Source organism: Aspergillus luchuensis, chromosome 3, assembly GCF_016861625.1.
Source record: "Aspergillus luchuensis IFO 4308 DNA, chromosome 3, nearly complete sequence".
Lineage (NCBI taxonomy): Eukaryota > Fungi > Ascomycota > Eurotiomycetes > Eurotiales > Aspergillaceae > Aspergillus > Aspergillus luchuensis.
This window is the reverse complement of record NC_054851.1, coordinates 3047361-3065637: the sequence shown is the minus strand read 5'-3', so window position 1 is coordinate 3065637 and position 18277 is coordinate 3047361. Positions and strand designations below refer to the sequence as shown.

Here is an 18277-nt window from a genome sequence, read left to right as displayed (position 1 = left end):
CAGACATACATACAATTAAACTCCACGCCTGCTTCTTTTTCGGCTTGCCTGCCTGCCTACTTGCCTGCAACCTACATAAGCTCCGCTATCTATCATTTTTGATCAGCCCTGAGCGATTTTTCCCTCCTCCCTCGTTGCTGCACCGTTGAGATATATTGGCGTTGAACGCGCGTTTTGGCGACCGCCCCCTTGCTGCCGGTCTCCTTCTACGGATATTCTGTTGCGGGAGGTCGCATTTCAATTGACGCATGGTGAGTGAACGACATTGGTTTCTCCTTCATTCTTTCTAGAAAGCTATTTTTTCTTATTTCCCTCAATTTCCTTACGGTTTTGGGCCCATTCCTTCGGCCCCTTCCTCTTTTTTTTCTTTTTCTTTTTTCTTGTTTCATTTTTTTAATTTCTTGATCTTTTTGTGTTGGCTCTGTTCTTACCCCATGGTGCTTGTCATATTTTCGGTCGCTCCACTATGCTGTTTCAACTGCAATCCATGACGGGATATTGCTTTGGGGTCCGCCGGTCGATCGATCGATCGACCTGGTCCATACCATCATAGCAACAACCGCAGACTGCCAGACAGTCATAGCTGTAGTGAGCACTACGCGAGGCCAAGGCAGATGGGATATCCACAGAGCTGAGAGAGGGCCCTCTTCTCGAGTCATTCATTGTTGAAGGGCAGAAGAAACAAGCGCCAGGATCCACCATGGCCGGTTTTATATTCCACACAACGATGGGATTGAGTAGTTAGCGGCGGCGGCAGCAGCACAAACCACACACAACACGACCTTGCACATCGAGTTTGACTGCCCCAACGCTAAACTTGCGTTGCTATGGACCCACCTTCGGCCTCACATCCAGCAGCTGGAACTCTGGATTATTACTTCATCGGCCGGAGATCCATCGCGCGTTCTGGTGATCCATTCAAGACCAGCGGCGGGAGCCAATTTCCATTCATGGTCTCCACCTTTTGGTTTCTCAGATCCTTTTTGGGTTGCAATGGTTGCGAGTCACTCTCTGGGCTAGTGTCTGAGGCATGCCTTAGGGGCATGACGTGATTCTCTCCTGGTTGGCCATGCCTCTGTTACTATCTACTAGCCGCGTAGTCCTCATCCCTCCAATGTGTGTTGTGTGTGGTGCGTGGGAGTGTGTCTGTGGTTCTAGAAAGTCTGTCTGGGGTCAGTCAGTCATTGTTGCTTTCATGATCAGCGTGGAATCTTTTTCCTGCTGGCCTTCTTCCCCTTCCCAGCATTAATTTCTTCTCTCTTTGAAGAATAAGCGGAATAAGGGATTTAAAGAAGAAAAGAAAAAGAAAAAGAGAAAAAACCAAATTGGGAAGGAGGAGACAAAGAAATACGCAGCCGCCCCCCTCTCCCTCCCTCTTTCTGTCTCTCCCAAAGTGACGATTTTCTTTTTTGAACCATTTTCGACTTTCCCTGTTTTTTCTTTCCCGATTAGATTTTTACTTTTACATTTTGGGAGGGGTGGGTGGCATTATCTCTTTGGGCTGCAACTGTGACTGGCTGAAGAGACCCGCCGAAGTCGGCGTGATAGGCTGGAACTCATCCTGGGTACGATCGACCGGGAAGTCTCGTCAGCGGTGATTCGTGGTGTGGGAAGGCGAGGTTCCCATGGGAATTGCAGAGGGAGAGCATCCACTGCCAGCCAACGTGGATGGGCTCTAGAAGTGAGGAAATCTTGGGCCGCCGGTTGTTCCTGTGGGCCAGCAAATCCAGCAAATCCATCCACTTTCTTCTCGATTTTCACTTTCTGGCGGGTCCCCCACCCCTCTCTCTCTGTCTGGCTGGCTTCTCTCCACTCCACTTACTCACTTTCCTGTGTGGCCCCCCCCTCCCTCTCTCTCTCGCTCGCTCTCGCTCTTTCGCTCTTTCCCCCCGGGTGCTCGACGTTTCCGTGCAGGTTCTGAGAACTTTTGAAGGGGTCCTGATCGGCATCACCTCACTCCACCCACCACTGGCCCGTCCTGCCTTGTTTCTTCCACTCTTCTCTCACTCACACCCTCTGGATATGGCTGGTCCTCTTATTTGAATACTTACCAGTCATCCCTCCCCCCCTCTCTCTTCCCTCTGCCATTCGGCTGTGTCTCCTGTGGCGTCATCTTCTTTTCTTTTCTCAATTCCCTTTTACAACTTACTACTATCGCTGTGCCTGGCCTTAGTCCTGTCTCTTATTATTAACAACCATTTTTTACTTTTGCCTTGCCCCCAATTACCAACTTTCCTCCTCCAATACGTTCCCATCACACCCCCCGTCTTCTCTGACCCTTCTGGAAAAACCGCTGCTGCTGCCTATACCCTTGCTGCGGGACATCGAAACGACTAATCAATCCTTTGTCCACCAACAGATCTCAATCCTTCACTAACTGAGGTCTTCACTTATCTACTCAACTCTACCTTACACTACTACTACCACCACTCACCACCTTATCGCCGGGTTCTCGCTTCAGCCTTTCTACCCGCTCAGTGCCGCCGCCTCACCGTCGCGCTGTCTCTCTTTACGCTTCACCATCTGAAACACGGCTTCTCTTATCGACGAGTCTGGCCTCTCCGGAAAGGGTGGCCACTCAACGTCCAAGACTGGCGAAGTACCGGATTCACTGCCTGGGCTGTCTCGGAGGATTACAGCAACAACGAGGTGGATTTCGGGGCTTCACCACACCTGCGCCGTACCCCAGTGACCGACGCACGCTGTACGCGATGCTTAAAAAGAAGACCCTGCATCCTCCCATACTCTTCCGACACCATACTCCCAGCACCACCCCTGAGCTTTCTCCCACGTCTTCCTCATCGGACAGCGAGTCGGACGAGGACATGGACTCCTCCGGTTCGCGTCCGCTGAGTTTGACGGTTCCTCCGGGTGCTTTCTGTCCCATGCGTCCCTCATTAGATGAGGTGCTGGCCAACACTGCACCTGCCCCGTACACCCTTAGTGCCTTTATGGCCTATCTCTCGCAGAACCACTGTCTGGAGACCCTGGAATTCACTCTGGAGGCCAAGCGGTACCGGGAAACATACGATGCCCTGAGCCGCCAGCTGAATGAATCGCCCATCGTCACCGACTGCACCGGCAGCCAGCATCTGCGTATGCTCTGGCAGCGACTGTTGACAGCTTACATTCTGCCCGGATCTCCACGAGAGATCAACGTCTCCAGCGAGGTCCGCGATGACATCCTTCGACACGCCAATCTTCCTAACCCGCCGCTTCCCGAAACCCTGGACGCTGCCGTAAAACTCGTCCATGATCTGATGGAGGAGTCGATCTTTCTGCCGTTTCTCAATTCGCATGCTTCGACCGCTCACGTTTTGCCGCTATCGGAGCCGCTGTTTTCTCAGGAGGACGATATCACCGTCGTATCGAACTCCAGCTTCGACGAGCACACGGCCAGTCGGGGCCGGTCGAAGAGGAGACGGCAGTCTCCCCAGTCTTCCAAGGATCTGGGATCGCCGGTGTCCGTCGGTTCTCCGCCTAGCCGCTCGAACTTCTCCTTGAGTGCAATGACTTCCATGGGTAAGGTCGGCCATCGGACTTTGGGACAGGTCTCCAACGCCAGCGGAGATTCCGGGTCTGGGGCGTTGACTGATGACTCTGGAAGCTTGCAATCGAGTGCCAGTGCAGGCGAACCAATGACACCGCCGACTACGCCGCCCTCCAGCGATCCTCACTGCATGCACCTGGCCCACAGCCCGAAGCGCACCGACAACCCATGGAAAAAGATGGGACTGAAGTTGGGCTTCAAAAAGCGCTCGGGCCACGGAGGCTCCGGCAACCAACATTTCAAGTTGTCTGGCATGGACGAATGACTGGCCGTTCAAAACCGGCCGACAACAACCCTACCGAAATCCCACCCCATCTGGCAGAGCTTCAAAGCTCTGATGATGTCCTTCATCACTCAAAAGCCTTCTTCGCTCCGAATTCTCGCCGGATCGCCAAAAATGGCATCCTGATCTCTACTCCTCTCACCGCATCGGCTAGACCGCATGATCCGATCTGCATAACCTGATACCGCATATATGATTGATCTCTCGGTTATTGAGCGAATATGTCGCATTGACTCACTGACTACGAGTGGACGGTGTAATGCATGTGCATTATGATTTAAGCATATTCTGGCGTTTTGTCTCATGTTCCTTTTTGCCTTTTTTTCTTCCACTTGCATCGAAGCAAGCGACCCAGCGTGCATCATTCCATTTGTCATCATCAAAACCATATAGACTTGGGGGGTTTCCAAAACGGGATGGTGGTTATCTGTTATGTCTCTTGGCGTTTTGTGTGTGTGTGTATCCATATTGAATTTCTCACAAGGGGCAGTGGTGTGGGGTGTCGAGGGGACATTCTGTTGATGTGTGCGTGCATGGGAGTTGTTGTTTATCCCCCTTCTGTCAAAGGGCATGACTGCATTTTTTTCTTTCTCCTCCGTGTTTTAGTTAGCATCACACTTTGCATCAGCATTAGCATTAGCATCACTGTGTACTGGTCGATAGATACCCATGGATTGGATGCTTTTTATCTTCACCTTGTTCCGTGCTCGAAGGATTGAGTAGACTGTCTTGTCATACACCGTAGAGTATTGAAACCCCATCTCACCCATCAACAATGCTCCTACATATTCAATACCTATGTATCCATCGCCACAAAGCAATTATGACCTGTTATAGAAACACCCATGTTACTAAGCTACACAAGAGTACACTAATGAAATATCCAGCCATAGACAAACAGCTATGCTAGCTATGTTAGTTACACGACGACCCTCCTTCCCGACCTCGTCTCCAACGCAGCAATGTTCAAATCCCAGCCATTGTCCGTCAACACAGTCGTATACCGATCAAACCTCGACCCTTCATTGAGGAACTCCAACGTCCGGTGCAGTACATCCATAGTAGCTTCAATCTGGTCCGAGGTACTAATAAAATCCGCTGCTGCTGGTGCTGCTGCTGATGATGTCGACAAAACCCTTGCAGCCAGCAAGGCATGCGCCCATGCTTTGAGCTGGGATTGACTTGTGGTAGTGTTCTTGAGTAGGATGTTGGCGTGCCATGTTGGGGTCTTCTTACTACTGCTGCTGCTGTTGCTGCTGCTGGTGAGGTAGAGGATGTAGTCTTCTTTATTGAAGAGGGTGGTGAGTTGGGGCATTGGGATTGGGGTTCGGAGGGATTTAGAAGATGTGGTGGATAGTGCAGACGTGGAGAGGAATTGTTGCAGAGAGATGCCTATACGACAGTAACCGAGGGTTTGAGGGGGAGTCATTGTTGAGGAGGACCAGCGGAGGATGCCGTCTGTTTCGAAGATTTTCTCTTGCTTGGAGACGTGGGCTGGGGTTAGGGTCTTCCAGGAGGGTGGTTGGTGGGATTGCTGCTGTTGTTGTTGTTGTTGTTTGGTGGATTCTGGGTGGAGGAGTTGTGTGACGTCTGGGTCGGTATTTAGGAGGGTTGAGAAGACGATGTTCGCTCGCTGTCTGTTGAGACTGGTCATTTGGACGGAGCGCACGGCGGCATAGTTGAGACTGAGGTGCAGGGCTAGAAGCATCAAGAGGCATATCCAGGTTGTGGAGAAGCTGGTCACGCGGGAGACGACGAAGGAGCCGACCTGTGAGGTTCTTGAGTCAGGGTTGCTTTGGTGAAGATGATCTGTAGTAGTTAGGGTATGTCGGGCTTACGAGCATGCCGATGAGGGATATGATTGTCTCTTGCGATGAGTCTTTCTGTTGACAAGAGGTTAGTGGTTGGATTCTAGGCGCAAGGTTCGAATAACGATTTATTCACTTACCGCATTGACTTCAGCGAGGTTCCCCCAGCGAGAGAAATGCGCACTTAGACTCGCCTTAGAACTCCCCCCTGCTACTCCGCATAGAGCCCGAAGGACACCTGCTGTGCTGAGGACGGTGACTCGAGGAGCACCTGCTGGGATCATTGGCGAGAGACAGTCGAGGATCATTGCTAGGTCGTTGAAGACGTCTGCTGCCAGCCGGTACATCTTGCATTCTGGCTCGAGAGCAGTACCAACCCGGTGCGCGAAGAGAATCGTCGCGATCCGGCCAGAGGAATCTTGGAGGATATGCAGCAGTAGGGCTGCGGTGGGGGAAGCATCGGCGTTACCAACTCCAACACCTAAGGGCTGTTAGTATGGGTAGATAGTCTGTGGACCAGCTGTTTGGTGCGAATAAGACATCTACCGACCTTGCAGCACTGCTCTTGAAGATAGGAGACCAGCAATCGAGCTGCTGAAGGCTTGGAGAGAGTCCTTCGTGGATTAGCCGTCTAGTCTGATATGGGGCAAGTATGGTAGTGCTTCGGCATGGTGTGCTTAACGCTTTCCACATACAAACAATTGGTATCTGTATGAATTAGTAGAGCCCGATGCTAGGGAGAGAGATCAACAGTATCTTACGGCGCATAATCATCCGTGACGCTGTGGGGATATCCAGCAGGAAGGAAGACCTCAACCAGAAAGTCTAGAACGCTCTTCGAAGACCAAGCTGCCAGAGTAGTGGAGGAAGCATGCTACCAAGCAAATAGTTAAATCGGAATGACAGCTTTGCAGCCTAGCGCTCAGATTGGGTAACATTGGAGATCACGTACTGCCACATCCACGCGTCCCCAATTCTCTCTATGCTTCTTGTCCTGCTCAGGACGTGCAGGGCCCGCTGCGGGCTCGGAGTAAATGTAAGTTGCGGTAGGGTGATTAACTTCGTCCACCTCGGTGAAGGTTATTGCGGTGCTGTCCTCTTTAAGGGCCATTATGTGGCGCGTGTTCCTTTTGGTCTCGATGAAAGTCCCGTTTGAGACCTGACGCGATGTTGGAGACGCGTAGCTCGATGGAAGCTGTATAGAAAGTTGTTGTTGCGTGGCAGGAGCTGACGCTAAGAATACGGGCACGTGTCATGACATCTGTCCGCTGCAGTCCGGCAGAATCTCGGATGGACGACCAGTAGCTCTCTACAGTAGACTACGTGACTGCAAAAAGTTTATGTTGAGATGATTGATCGTATTCAAGGTCTCCTCGAGCCTCAGTATAGTACTAATAAACCTCACAGAAGAACTCAGACAAAGCCCCGCAAACCGAGGATAGTCCAACATGCAGCAGACTTTTGGATCCGAATGAAACAACCATCTATGCACAGAAATCCGAAGATATCTCAGCAAGCCCCAGCCAGACAACAAGAAAGCATCCGTCATGTGTCGCGCCCCAAGTACAAGGAATCCAAACCGCTAAGCTCCGAAACAAGCAACCACCAGCGCCGTGACCGAAAAGAAAAGCATAAAAAGAAGCAATCGAAGAAGTGCAGGGACGGAAGCAGCTCCTGGTTGGACAATGCCAACAAACGACCCATCACCAGTATGCGACGGTGCTCCCAGCCCCTGATTATAGTACCATCCAAGTTCCAATGATGCGAGACGAACCAGGCCCCACAACTCGCCTGTTACTCCATGGTTGAATTGGGAGAACAACGGCTGCCACGGCCCCATGCCGATGGTCGTACTCTATCTTTAACATGATAGTATTCGTCAATCACCAACCCGTGACCGCTACCGTTGCGTCATCTCTCGTTGAGTGAGATCCTGGAATGATCTACGCGAACAGGCTGGCACCGCCGGTCTCAATGGCCTCAATCTCGGCCTCGGACCAGGGAAGGCGGTGGAAACGGGCAGGAAGCTCGTCGCGGTCGAAGAATTCACCCTGCTTGGGCTGAACGGGGCCCAGGGAGGCACCAGCGCTGCGGCCAATGCCCTGAGAGAAAGAGGCACGGCCAAGGGGGCCGTGCTGCTGAGCCTTGATACGGTAGGCGGCGAAAGAGTCCGGGAGGATTCCGGAAGGAGAAGCGGGGTGAGGACGGGGGGTGTGGTCAACGGACTCTGGAGATGGGTCATGTTAGACAAAGAGGCAGGCGCGTAGAATTGACGGGTGGGAAGGAATACATACGAGGCACGGAACGGCGGCCAAGGAACCGGATGAGGGGGGTGCGGGCAGCACTGCGGAGAGCAAAGGTGGCACGCATTTTATATAGTAGGAGTAAGGAAGATAGGGTTATAGATTATAAGGTAGTCGTAAGGATGAAAAGCGAGGAATCGAGGGAAACCGCTGGTGTCCGACGCGACCGAATTAAGCGATTAATAAGTTGGAAGTGGAAGAGGAAGCTTTTGGAAGACAGGCGGATTCTCCACGACAAGGACACAGAAGGCCTATATATTTTGAGAAAGAAAAGAGGCAAGGACTGTACAGAAGGCTGTCTGGACGAAGGGAAAAGAGCAGGAGGAGAATTGGAAAGACTGGTGGAGGGGAAGGGGAAAAGAAATGAATGAGGAGGAGGAGGAGGAGAGGGAAAATGCCGACGAGGGTCGGAGCGGAAGCGAGGGTGTGGGTTTTTGATAAGCCCAGCTTTGGTGGTATGTATGGAGTAATACGGGTTATTAACGAGAAACCCGCCGCCGGATTTTGTGATCCGGGCTTTTGCCTTCCACCCTTCCATCAATCTGGCACGATTACTACTCCTCAACGTCTGGTTCTATACTGCTTGTGGTATGATCAGAGACTATTCGGTCGAGTCGGTACTAGCTGCTCATTGCCAATTCGATAGCAACGACATCATGTTCCCCATCCTTTTCCCCAAATCAGATATTAGACTGATAGTGTTAGGATGATTGACACCTGATGATTACTTCCCGACGGCCCCGATCCTTGCCCAAACCCGCATCCCCGGTGAAGGAAGACCCGTGCCTGACTGGTCAGTGAGTTTGGATTTGGGGGACCTGCATCGGGTGCTTCCTTCTAATCGCCTTTCCTCCCGACGCTTTTCACCTGCACGTCTCTTTTCGGCTTCCCCTCATTCGTAGGATTCCCCAGAGGACGTTACGATGCTCCAGTTGGTGTAACAAACCCTCTCTTATCTTAGATCACCTGAGCGGAGAAACATCACAAGTACGTAGTCTGGCGTGATCCCCCTCACACATGCACATACGTACACCCTCACTCTATGTAAGACTTAGAACTGTACTTTTTACCTTCCGGGATCTGACCCCCGCAAGCCCTGGGAAGGAGGGCAACTCAACCTCACTATTCACAAATAGTAAATTCCTTCCCCTCCCCCCATCTTGGCATGTGCTCGGATGAGTCTACCCCAACTAGCCCTGTCCAAAAGGGGAAATTTTCAACACAAGCAATATTAGAGGAACAGGGAAAAAGAAAAAAAATCATAAAGTTTAAATCTCTAAAAATCTTTTAGTTATAGTTGATTTGTTGTCTTCTTAAACTTTGCCTTCTAGCATTTGCCGCTCACAATGAAATCCCTGGTTTTAACTCTCCTCGGAGTTGCAATCGCGTGATATCACATGATTGTTGTTATCTCCCCACGCGTTTTCCGCCCAGCCAGGAAGTGGATTGTTGTTCAACTATTGTGTTACTACTGAATTCTCGAGACTTGTCTGGCAGTTACCGTACCATAACAATATTACTTACCGGCCGGACCAAAGTGGACACTCGGAAGGTGTCTCCGACCCGACTTCACCCGTGCTTTTTGCCTGATTTGCGGCTTTGCCTGATGTGTTCCGTCTTTCCCTGAGCAAAGCTGGCCGGGAGCTAAGGGAGCTACAGACAGGCTTGAACGAAACTCCCGAATTACTATTCTTATTCGTCTCGATTTCTACCCCGGTTCTTCCTCTTCTGATTATGCATGAGCTTCTGCTCTTCGCCTCGGTCCCCGCGCACCAGCATCATGAGCTCCTTCAACAGCTGGCCGGGTTGACGGCCATGCAACCCCGTCACCGCCTGGAAAGACGCTTGGTTTTCAAGGCCTACCGCAAGCCAGGTTTGACCACCACCCGGGTTGGGGCCAGTCAAGATCTGCAGGGTGTCGAATTGCAGCGCCTTAATAAAATGCTCAATGGCGGCATGTTCTATACCCAAGTAGTCGGTCCCGTCGCCAAAGCCGACTTTGGCGGGAACCCTTCCTCATCTGGAGATCCCGATGTCTCCATGTCCGGATTGGAGGAGAAGCCCTCGTCGTCTTCATCGTCTTACAGTTACGAGGACCAGCCCTGGAAACTGGAATTCAGAGATATTCCCGAGGCAGGCACTCGATCCGCCGTGACTGCTCGTCTGATGGCCAGTGCCACGCTGCCTAAAGGTGATATCACGGCGCCCATGAATGCCTGGGGCTATAGGTTAGTGACATCCCGTACTCCTCGGCGCATATCCAGCTCCTTCGTCACTTGATTGGTCCTACTTAGCTGACAAACTGGGTTCAGCTTTGTCACCGAGTACGTGGTGGAAGGGGATGTCTTTGTTCTCAATGACATCGTTATCTTCCTACACCGTGTCCTGCTTTACCCGACTGGGACGCAGGAATCACATGGACCTCGTCGGCAGCTGCCTGCTTATCAGGAACTCTCACCGCTGGAACGGACAGGGAGCTATGTCCTGCAAGCTGCTATCACCGTCCAGGACGGCGGGAATCAGGAGATGATGAGGACGGCTTCGCAGCATCTGTTCGGGCTTCGCGAGCAGCTCAAGTCGGCCGTCCGTCTAGAGATGGCGGATCGGCTGTCTCTGGATACGCGAGCGAAGTAATCATGTATTATCATATCTTTTTAGCCGTGCTATATACCCCGGAGTTGATGGCTCTCAGTAGATAAATCATTGGAAATTTAAATCTGTCATTAGGAGCCTTAAAACATAGTGCTGAGATCTTCTTTAGAAAAGTAAATTCTAATGGAAAACATACACATCACTTGATGTCAGCGGTGCAGTTGTAGCACCCATCAACTGTATGGGTGCGATGAGCCGTCAATATAAGCATGTGACTTCGCGAAGCTCAGGCGCGCGTCAGCGCGTCGACTTCCGCTTTTGAATCCGACACCAGTTCGAGCCATCCAGTCGCAGTTTACGTATCTCTCTTTCGGCTAGATTCGAGACACGGTACCCGGCAGACATATTCAAGATTATTTCCAGACTCCAGTATCTCAGGATGGCCGGCGGCGGGGGCGTGAAACGTACAGCTTCCCCCACTCGAGCTATTTCGCCGCCTCCACTCAAAAGGAAGGTTGAGTCTACCATAACTAGTGAGGCATACCTATTCTGTTTTCGCTACATTTCTATACTAATAGGGTTAATAAATACTAGAAAAAGCTGTTTCCTCCTTCTTTACTCCGGCATCTCAGAAAAAGCCCGAACAGATCACTTGGCGCATTGTCAATAACAGTGCGGTCATTGGCAAGTATACTTCGGAACTCGGTCACAAAAAAAGTACGGAGAAGCCTAGGATCGCGGCATTTGACCTGGTCAGTTGAAAACCAGACCGTCCAGCGAATTCACGGTATATCATTGCACGAGCTCGAGACTGACTAGGTCATCGCACCTAGGATTCAACGCTCGTCTCGACAGCCTCTGGAAATACTTTCCCCAGGAATGGGTCAGATTGGAAGTGGTGGCATGATACAGTACCTGGGAAACTCAAGGAATTGAACGACAATGGGTATGTCGTAGGTTGGCTTATAGTTCCTTGATCAGACTGCTTCCGGACAACAGGATATTGATCTCTCTTCTGTGCAGATACTACGTGGTGGTCGTAACGAATCAAAAGAAGATCAGTCTCAAGAAAGATCTTAAGAAAGGCCAGAGCGACTCCAAGAGCCTTGTCAACTTCAAGGAGAGGGCGTCGGCTGTCATGAAACAACTGGACATCCCTCTCAGTGTATATGCGGCCACAGAAGATGACGAATATAGGAAACCCAGGACGGGTCTATGGAAGGAGATGCTCGACGACTATGATTTTGATGTGTCGGGGGTCAATCTGGCAGAGTCCGTTTTTGTCGGGGACGCTGCTGGACGGCCGAACGATCATTCCATGGTCGACCGGTAGGGCTGGCCTTTTGAAGCACACTCACGGACTTGATACGCTAACGGCGGTTCAAGCGGATTTGCACTCAATGTTAAAGTACCCTTTAAGACGCCCGAGGAGTTCTTCCTCAATGCTGATCCAGAGCCACTCGTGGAACCGTTCGATCCGACAATATACCTGCAAGCAGAGCCAACTGACGACGGTGAGTCTCAATGCACGGGGTGATTGTAAATCGACCATCAGAGTACCCTATTGACAACTTGTCTTGCATGATGCAGTGGCGCCACCTTTCTCTCGCCAGAGTCCTCTCGAGCTGGTGATATTCTGCGGCAGCCCTGGTGCGGGCAAATCCTCATTTTACTGGGAATATCTTGAACCGCTGAAATACGAACGAGTCAACCAAGACCTGCTCAAAACTGTACGTTTCCTTCATTATATCATCAGTCCTTATACGGGTTACTTCCTTCCAACACCCCCTTCTACGCCAAGCCCAAAAGTGGCAGGGGCTTCGCTCGCGCAGCAGATAGACGCCTCAACGACCAACCCACATCTATGTACTACCAAGATTGCATAATCTCTCATCTAACCAGCCGTTTAACACAGCGCCCTAAGTGCATCAAAGTGGCAAAGGAACACCTTGCAGCCGGAAGATCCGTGGTTGTCGGTACGTGAACGTTATGAATGGGGCAGTCTTTCCCCAAGAGACCAACCCACCCACCCTTGCATTGACGGTTTACAACGTCGATTTCCCGGGGCTCGAGTCTAGCCAGGCTACACCAACCCTAGCCCATATTGCGATCCATCCCCCCTCTTCCTCAGTAACCACGGTGTTATTGCACATGCACGAACGGTTAGATTTCGTCGCTGATCAGACGCACAGACAACACCAACGCCGACCCGGAAACCAGATCCCACTGGGTAGAAGTCGCTAAGGAATTCAACGTCCCGATTCGTTGTGTCTATTTCACAGCTTCCCCGGCCCTCTGCCGGCATAATAATGCGGTCCGTGCCGCAAATCAAACCTTGGTAAGTCCGTGCGAGATGAAGATGCGCGTGCACTGCATCCCCATTGCCCCCTCTTCCCCTCCCACCCAAACCTATAGCTTGTCCTCTCCCCATTCCGAGTCGTTCGAATGGAGGTAGGTGGTGGTTATACCAACTCCACCCATAAAACCATCTTCCCCAACGGTCACATGTGTATCGTTACCTATTATCAGATCATCAGACACACCTATACCCATACATGCATATATACACTCATTTACCAGTCGATGCATACTCAATACTAACTCTCCATCCAATACCCAGAACCCCGAATCACGCACCCTTCTCCCCGGAATCGCCTTTGGAGATTTCCTCCGCCGATTCAAAGAACCGTCAATGGCAGAAGGCTTCCAAGACATCATCCGTGTGGAATTCCGCTTCCGAGGAGACGAGACCGCCAAAAGGTTATGGGGCCAGTACTGGGTGTGAAGACAACTATTCTATGTACGTAGTATCTAACCGCCCGCCCAACAAACCCACTAGCATTCATAGAACATTGCCCCATCTGAAAGCAACCATAGGAACACAGCTTTGCTTAGCTCAGCTCAGCTCAACTAGACTACCACCCATAAACAACTCCAGCTACCCACTGCTACTATAGCTGCTGCTGCTGCTGCCTACGTAGTCATTCATATGCAGCAACGGGCTAATCCAGCTCTGTTCTAGGCGTTTTTCTACCAACTATCTATCTATCTATCTACCTAGTCTAGCGGAATTGAAACACATGCACGCCTGCATGCATGACTGAAGAAAAAGAACAATCGATGTAAATGACCCAGACCCTACCTAGCTAGCCACCAGCTATTTAACGGAAGTACTTAAGTTTAGGCTACATGTGCGCGGTACGAGTTACTCGATTCGGGTGGCTGTCGAAGAAGGGGGGGGAGGCGGTCGACCCCGCGCATGTATGCATCAGGCGACTTGTCTGACCTGAGTCTGACCCTAGCTGGCTGGCTGGCTAACTGGTTCTTTGAGGGGAGGGGAGGGGGGGTTGAGTAACTGTGGACTACATACATACATACTACTACTGGGGGGGGGGAAACAAAGTACACTGCATATGCATTGCATGTGGGCAAGCAAGGGCGGGGAACCATAATTATCCGTAGGGAACTGAAGGCATCATGATTAGTTATAGTGGGTGGTGGGTGAGTCATAAGTAGTACTAATATGTAGTTCATATGTAGGTCTAGTTAGGTAGTATCTAATAGTAGTATCTGTATATATACACTGGGGTGTACAGAAACGCGAACAGAGAACAGGCATGTATCTATAATAGGTATATGCTTTTGGCTTTTTGTGGAAGGGGCAGCAAAACGTAGAATTTCAAGTAGGATAAATGAATGAAGAACCATGCCTTGGGGTATAAGACAGAACAGAACACCAGGAAGCGCCCTTGCAATGGTTTCGTTTCCCTTTTCGCTGGGTAACCCAGCCACTTTTGCTTGCAACAATCGTAATTCTTCTTCTGCTTCATGCTCCCCTCTTTCCCCTGTCTTTGCATCCACAGACTTTCCCCTCTCCAGTCATTAGACGGTGCAACCCAACGGTTACTTTTTGTGCCAAGGACAATGACGCAAGGAATGCATCGCCGGCAGAGAGAACACACACACAAAGGAGATGCTGGGCAGTGTACAGCATTATCAATACATGTTGGCGCGAACAAGTATTTAACAACAGGGGAAGAGGGTACATATGCAGAGAGATCAAACATTAAGGAACGGACTGCACTCTGCGAGTCAGTAGTCGCAGGTGCACAGGTCATCAGTCATCATTATGCAATCACAGATCATGAACAGAAACAGTGTAAAAAGAAAGATAAAACATATCCGTCGAAACATGTATACTATAGGAGAGGCATAAGTCATCACTCGCTGAATCAATCGTTCGAGAGGCGTTAAGAAAAAGTCGTAAGATGGTATACATCGTAAGCCTCCCGCAGTCTGTCTATGGTCATTAATTGTTTCCATGTTCGTGTCAAGGCGGTCAAATCAGGAACGTATGACGAGATCCTGGAAGAACTTGACAAAGTTGCGTTTCAACGAACGGGTGCGACATAGTCCGGATCCATTCGCTGCTGGAGCGATTTTCATAGGACCCACGATCTCGCCATCGCCTAGCTCGGGGAACTTGTTGTCGTGAAGGCGAGGGATTTTGACCGGGTCGCAAGGGTCACAGTGGGACTTCATCAAACTAAGACGGGGTCCCTCTGTCACCTCTAGCTCAGATAGCATCGCCTCATGATGACGGCGCCATTCGCGATTGATGGACTCCCACTTCTCTTCGGTGAGCTTGTAGATCGTGGAAGTAACACCATAATGTTCGCCAGTCCGCACGAGATGGCGCATGAAGTTGCACTGAGCCAGGTCCCAATCTGCGCGCAGCTGTCCAAAAGCTCCCAGGTCACAGGTCTCAGGTGCATAAGGCTCCGGCTGGATGGTGAAGTTGGCATGACCGAGTCTATTCGCCCACTCGTCATTTGGGTCGGAGAGCGTGAATGGAGGCGCATCTCCCGAGACCGTCCGCACTGTACTGGCTCGAGGACGATTGAACGATGCGACAGATGGCTTGGACGAGAGGGGTGGCGAAGGCAAGCCTGCCAATCGCAAATCGGCGACAGCGCTGCAGACAACTGGGCCGTCATCTACCATATTGTCGGCTACTGAAGGAGATTGTAACGGAGAATGGACGCGAGACGCGGTCTGATAGGATGATTCATCGCCCATAAACGGTGGCAGGAGGGGAGTCGTTGCTTGAGGGGCCGAATCCTCTTCCTGGCTGTACCGGTTGGCTTTGCTGATATCGATAGGTTGCGTCCCGGCTTCGCTGATGGCCTCCTCAAAGATAGTCCTAGCGGGCGATGGAGGAACCTGGATCGAATTGACGCGAGTGAAAGAACCGGTGGTGGGACTGGCTATGGCGGACGATGCTGAATTAGTGCGGGAACGCAGCTGTGTTGCGAATACATCTGCACCGTCCGGGCCATCGGAGGCACGTTTGGACTTCCAGCGAGTGGAGATGGTGGAGATTCGGGAGCCGATGCGCGAAAGACCCCGGGCGGAGATACTATCAGAGCGTCGATTCCTGGGGGAATGTGCAAAATCCATGCCGGCGTCCGTTAGATCGTAGCTGTCAGAAGCATCGAACGAAGCGTAGTATGAATCCTCAGCGACCGAGAGACCTTGGTCAAAGTGTTCTGTGGACAGGAATCGATTAGCGAACGAGGAAACGGATATCGGAGAATAAAGCAGGAGAAAAGGAAAGGCACGGGGGCTGGGAGCAAGGGCAAGTAACATACGGAAATAATCCTCCTCGAGGTCCCTGGGCTGAGACCCACAGGGTTCTTCCTTCACTCCTGTCAAGGGATTCCGCGACGGGCTCTCCATCGAGTTACCGTGCCCTGGGGATGAAACCAGGGACGAAACCGAGCTGGAAAAACGCGTGTGGCCCTTGGCAGAAAAAAGAGACACAGCGGGTGAAACAGGCGTGGAGGTGGTGGTCCAGGGCGATGGAGGCTGGCGAGATGACGGGGACGACTCAGCCATGGCTTCCAAACTATCGCGCCGTCTGGTATCTAGAAACTGGGCGGGTTTTAACATAATGGACGAGTCAAGACTACTAGCGTGGTAGTCAGGCTGGCGGTGACTGAAGATCGCGCAGATGGTGAGGCTTCCACTTCACGTGCCGGAACAGGGCGAAACGGACGTGAGGAGGAACAACGCGAAACGCAGGGGAGGACAGAACGGAGTCAATTTGAAGGCGGACGGAACATCATCCGGTGTTCGATTGATTGCCCAGACCGGCGGGGGAGAGTTCTTTTTTTTGTTTGTTTGAACTACCAAGAAAAGGCGGTTCAAAGAAGTGAGAGGGGAGAGAGGGAGAAGGAAAAAGAAAGGACGATCGATCGGACCAAAGAGATGCCACGAGCCCCGGGAAGAGCGCCTTTATTGTTCACGAGGAACGAAGTTGGTCTGTGACGACGTGGCGTGGCGGTGGAATCGCGAGATTGCCTTGCAGTAACAGAAGCAGCGACAGGCTCTGATGAACAGAGAAGAGATGGAGAAAGCGCAACTGACTGGCTTTCTGACTGACGCTGACTGCTTGAGATTGATTGATTGACTGACAGGCTTGGCCCGGATTGAAGAAGTACGGCCTGAAGGAAGGAGACGCTGAGAATCCGTCCGCGCTGGTAGGGCAGGCAAGACGTGGAGCCTGTCGCAGCACCCAGTCAACGAACAACTGGCCGGGATTGTTCGTGAGGCCCAAAAGGACGCGGCTGACAGCTCAGTGGGCCGCAGTCAATCGGAGGCTGATGATTGCGGTGAGGTTACAGGATCCGACTCAAGGGGGGGGTGGTGGGAGGTTGGAGGTAGACAGGGAGGATATTGAAGGAATGCTTGCGGAGGGGAGAAGAAAGGGCGTTTTAGGAATCTAGGAAATAGGAATAGGATGAGAAGATATGATGTGAGAGGATAGAGTAAGAGAAGAGAAGAAGAGTCGAGTAACTGATGAGGGGGCGCGAAGAGGGGAAGGATGAGGAGAAGAGGAAAAAGAGGAGGCGATGAGAATGAAAGAGATCTGGGAGCACAGACAAAGCACGTATAGGCAAATATCAACAATAACAACAATGTCTACAACCCAGCGCAAGAGTGTGAGCGAGCGAGAGAGAGAATGCGTGTGTGTGTCAGGAATGTTGCTTCATTATTGATAGCTAATATTCTACACGCCGCGATGCGATGAAAATCTTCTTGTGACACTTGACAAATTAGACCGGTTTTTTCTTTTTTTGACAGCATCCAGTCGACCTTTTTCCTTTAGAACGTTGCCCCAGTTGATCCATTGGATCGCAGTCTTAGCCCATCGTCACTAAATTCTCCTTCTATCGGAGCTATCTAGCCTGCTGACTGGGCCCAATTTTTCCCTGTCGACCCAGCCATCTGACAGGCCAGTTTTAGGGCTGTCGATGGGCAAAAAATAGAAAAAGGAAAAAGAAACAGGGAAAAGATTTTAGAGGAGAGAAAAACCAGAACCACAGGCTGAAACCACAGAACCAGAGGAACCAGTTAACCACAGTCAGGATGATCGTCGGGTTTACACTAACTTAGACAGGCCTGTGAGGGCTCCGTTTCGCTCCGTGGCTGGGGAACCATGGATCGGGCCTCAGTGGCCATGGCTCGCAATTGTTCTTTGGGCTTCTGTGGCCATCGTGGGTCGGAGAAGACACGCGGTCGAATGGCTACTCCGGTAAGTCGAAGTCGGTAGTAGTGGTAGTGTTCGTATGTACTAATCCGTGAGCAGTTCGGCAACTGAGTCGACTGGGATGGTTCAAATGAGAACTTGCATCGAATGATGAATCCCAATTTGCAGTTGTGAGTTGGTGTAGTGTGT

At 51.3% G+C, this 18277-nt stretch overlaps 7 protein-coding genes across 7 annotated transcripts; 4 read left to right on the top strand and 3 right to left on the bottom strand.

Annotated features, from left to right (window-relative positions):
- Window positions 1–1668: 1668 nt before the first annotated feature.
- Window positions 1669–2043, top strand: AKAW2_31023A (uncharacterized protein; the record flags this gene model as incomplete). Its single annotated transcript, XM_041687602.1, has 1 exon — window positions 1669–2043. One exon carries the CDS (start codon window positions 1669–1671, stop codon window positions 2041–2043), a length of 375 nt encoding a protein of 124 aa, XP_041541470.1.
- Window positions 2044–2711: 668 nt separating this feature from the next.
- Window positions 2712–3815, top strand: AKAW2_31022A (regulator of G-protein signaling domain-containing protein; the record flags this gene model as incomplete). Its single annotated transcript, XM_041687600.1, has 1 exon — window positions 2712–3815. The coding sequence occupies one exon, from the start codon at window positions 2712–2714 to the stop codon at window positions 3813–3815; it is 1104 nt and encodes a 367-aa protein (XP_041541469.1).
- A 937-nt stretch (window positions 3816–4752) lies between these two features.
- On the bottom strand, window positions 4753–6752 carry AKAW2_31021S (RUS1 family protein; the record flags this gene model as incomplete). The annotated part of the gene is made up of 7 exons (XM_041687599.1): window positions 4753–5601; window positions 5672–5716; window positions 5782–6122; window positions 6192–6255; window positions 6337–6349; window positions 6403–6515; window positions 6594–6752. 7 exons carry the CDS (start codon window positions 6750–6752, stop codon window positions 4753–4755), a joined length of 1584 nt encoding a protein of 527 aa, XP_041541468.1.
- An 832-nt stretch (window positions 6753–7584) lies between these two features.
- Window positions 7585–8011, bottom strand: AKAW2_31020S (alpha-ketoglutarate dehydrogenase subunit KGD4; the record flags this gene model as incomplete). The annotated part of the gene is made up of 2 exons (XM_041687598.1): window positions 7585–7868; window positions 7936–8011. 2 exons carry the CDS (start codon window positions 8009–8011, stop codon window positions 7585–7587), a joined length of 360 nt encoding a protein of 119 aa, XP_041541467.1.
- A 1667-nt stretch (window positions 8012–9678) lies between these two features.
- Window positions 9679–10578, top strand: SRB5 (mediator of RNA polymerase II transcription subunit 18; the record flags this gene model as incomplete). Its single annotated transcript, XM_041687597.1, has 2 exons — window positions 9679–10172; window positions 10257–10578. The coding sequence occupies 2 exons, from the start codon at window positions 9679–9681 to the stop codon at window positions 10576–10578; spliced, it is 816 nt and encodes a 271-aa protein (XP_041541466.1).
- A 397-nt stretch (window positions 10579–10975) lies between these two features.
- AKAW2_31018A (putative DNA 3'-phosphatase Tpp1) lies at window positions 10976–13321 on the top strand (the record flags this gene model as incomplete). Its single annotated transcript, XM_041687596.1, has 9 exons — window positions 10976–11069; window positions 11131–11288; window positions 11370–11482; window positions 11560–11865; window positions 11923–12050; window positions 12127–12266; window positions 12452–12512; window positions 12729–12874; window positions 13157–13321. 9 exons carry the CDS (start codon window positions 10976–10978, stop codon window positions 13319–13321), a joined length of 1311 nt encoding a protein of 436 aa, XP_041541465.1.
- A 1559-nt stretch (window positions 13322–14880) lies between these two features.
- AKAW2_31017S (uncharacterized protein) lies at window positions 14881–16488 on the bottom strand (the record flags this gene model as incomplete). The annotated part of the gene is made up of 2 exons (XM_041687595.1): window positions 14881–16085; window positions 16188–16488. 2 exons carry the CDS (start codon window positions 16486–16488, stop codon window positions 14881–14883), a joined length of 1506 nt encoding a protein of 501 aa, XP_041541464.1.
- Window positions 16489–18277: the final 1789 nt, after the last annotated feature.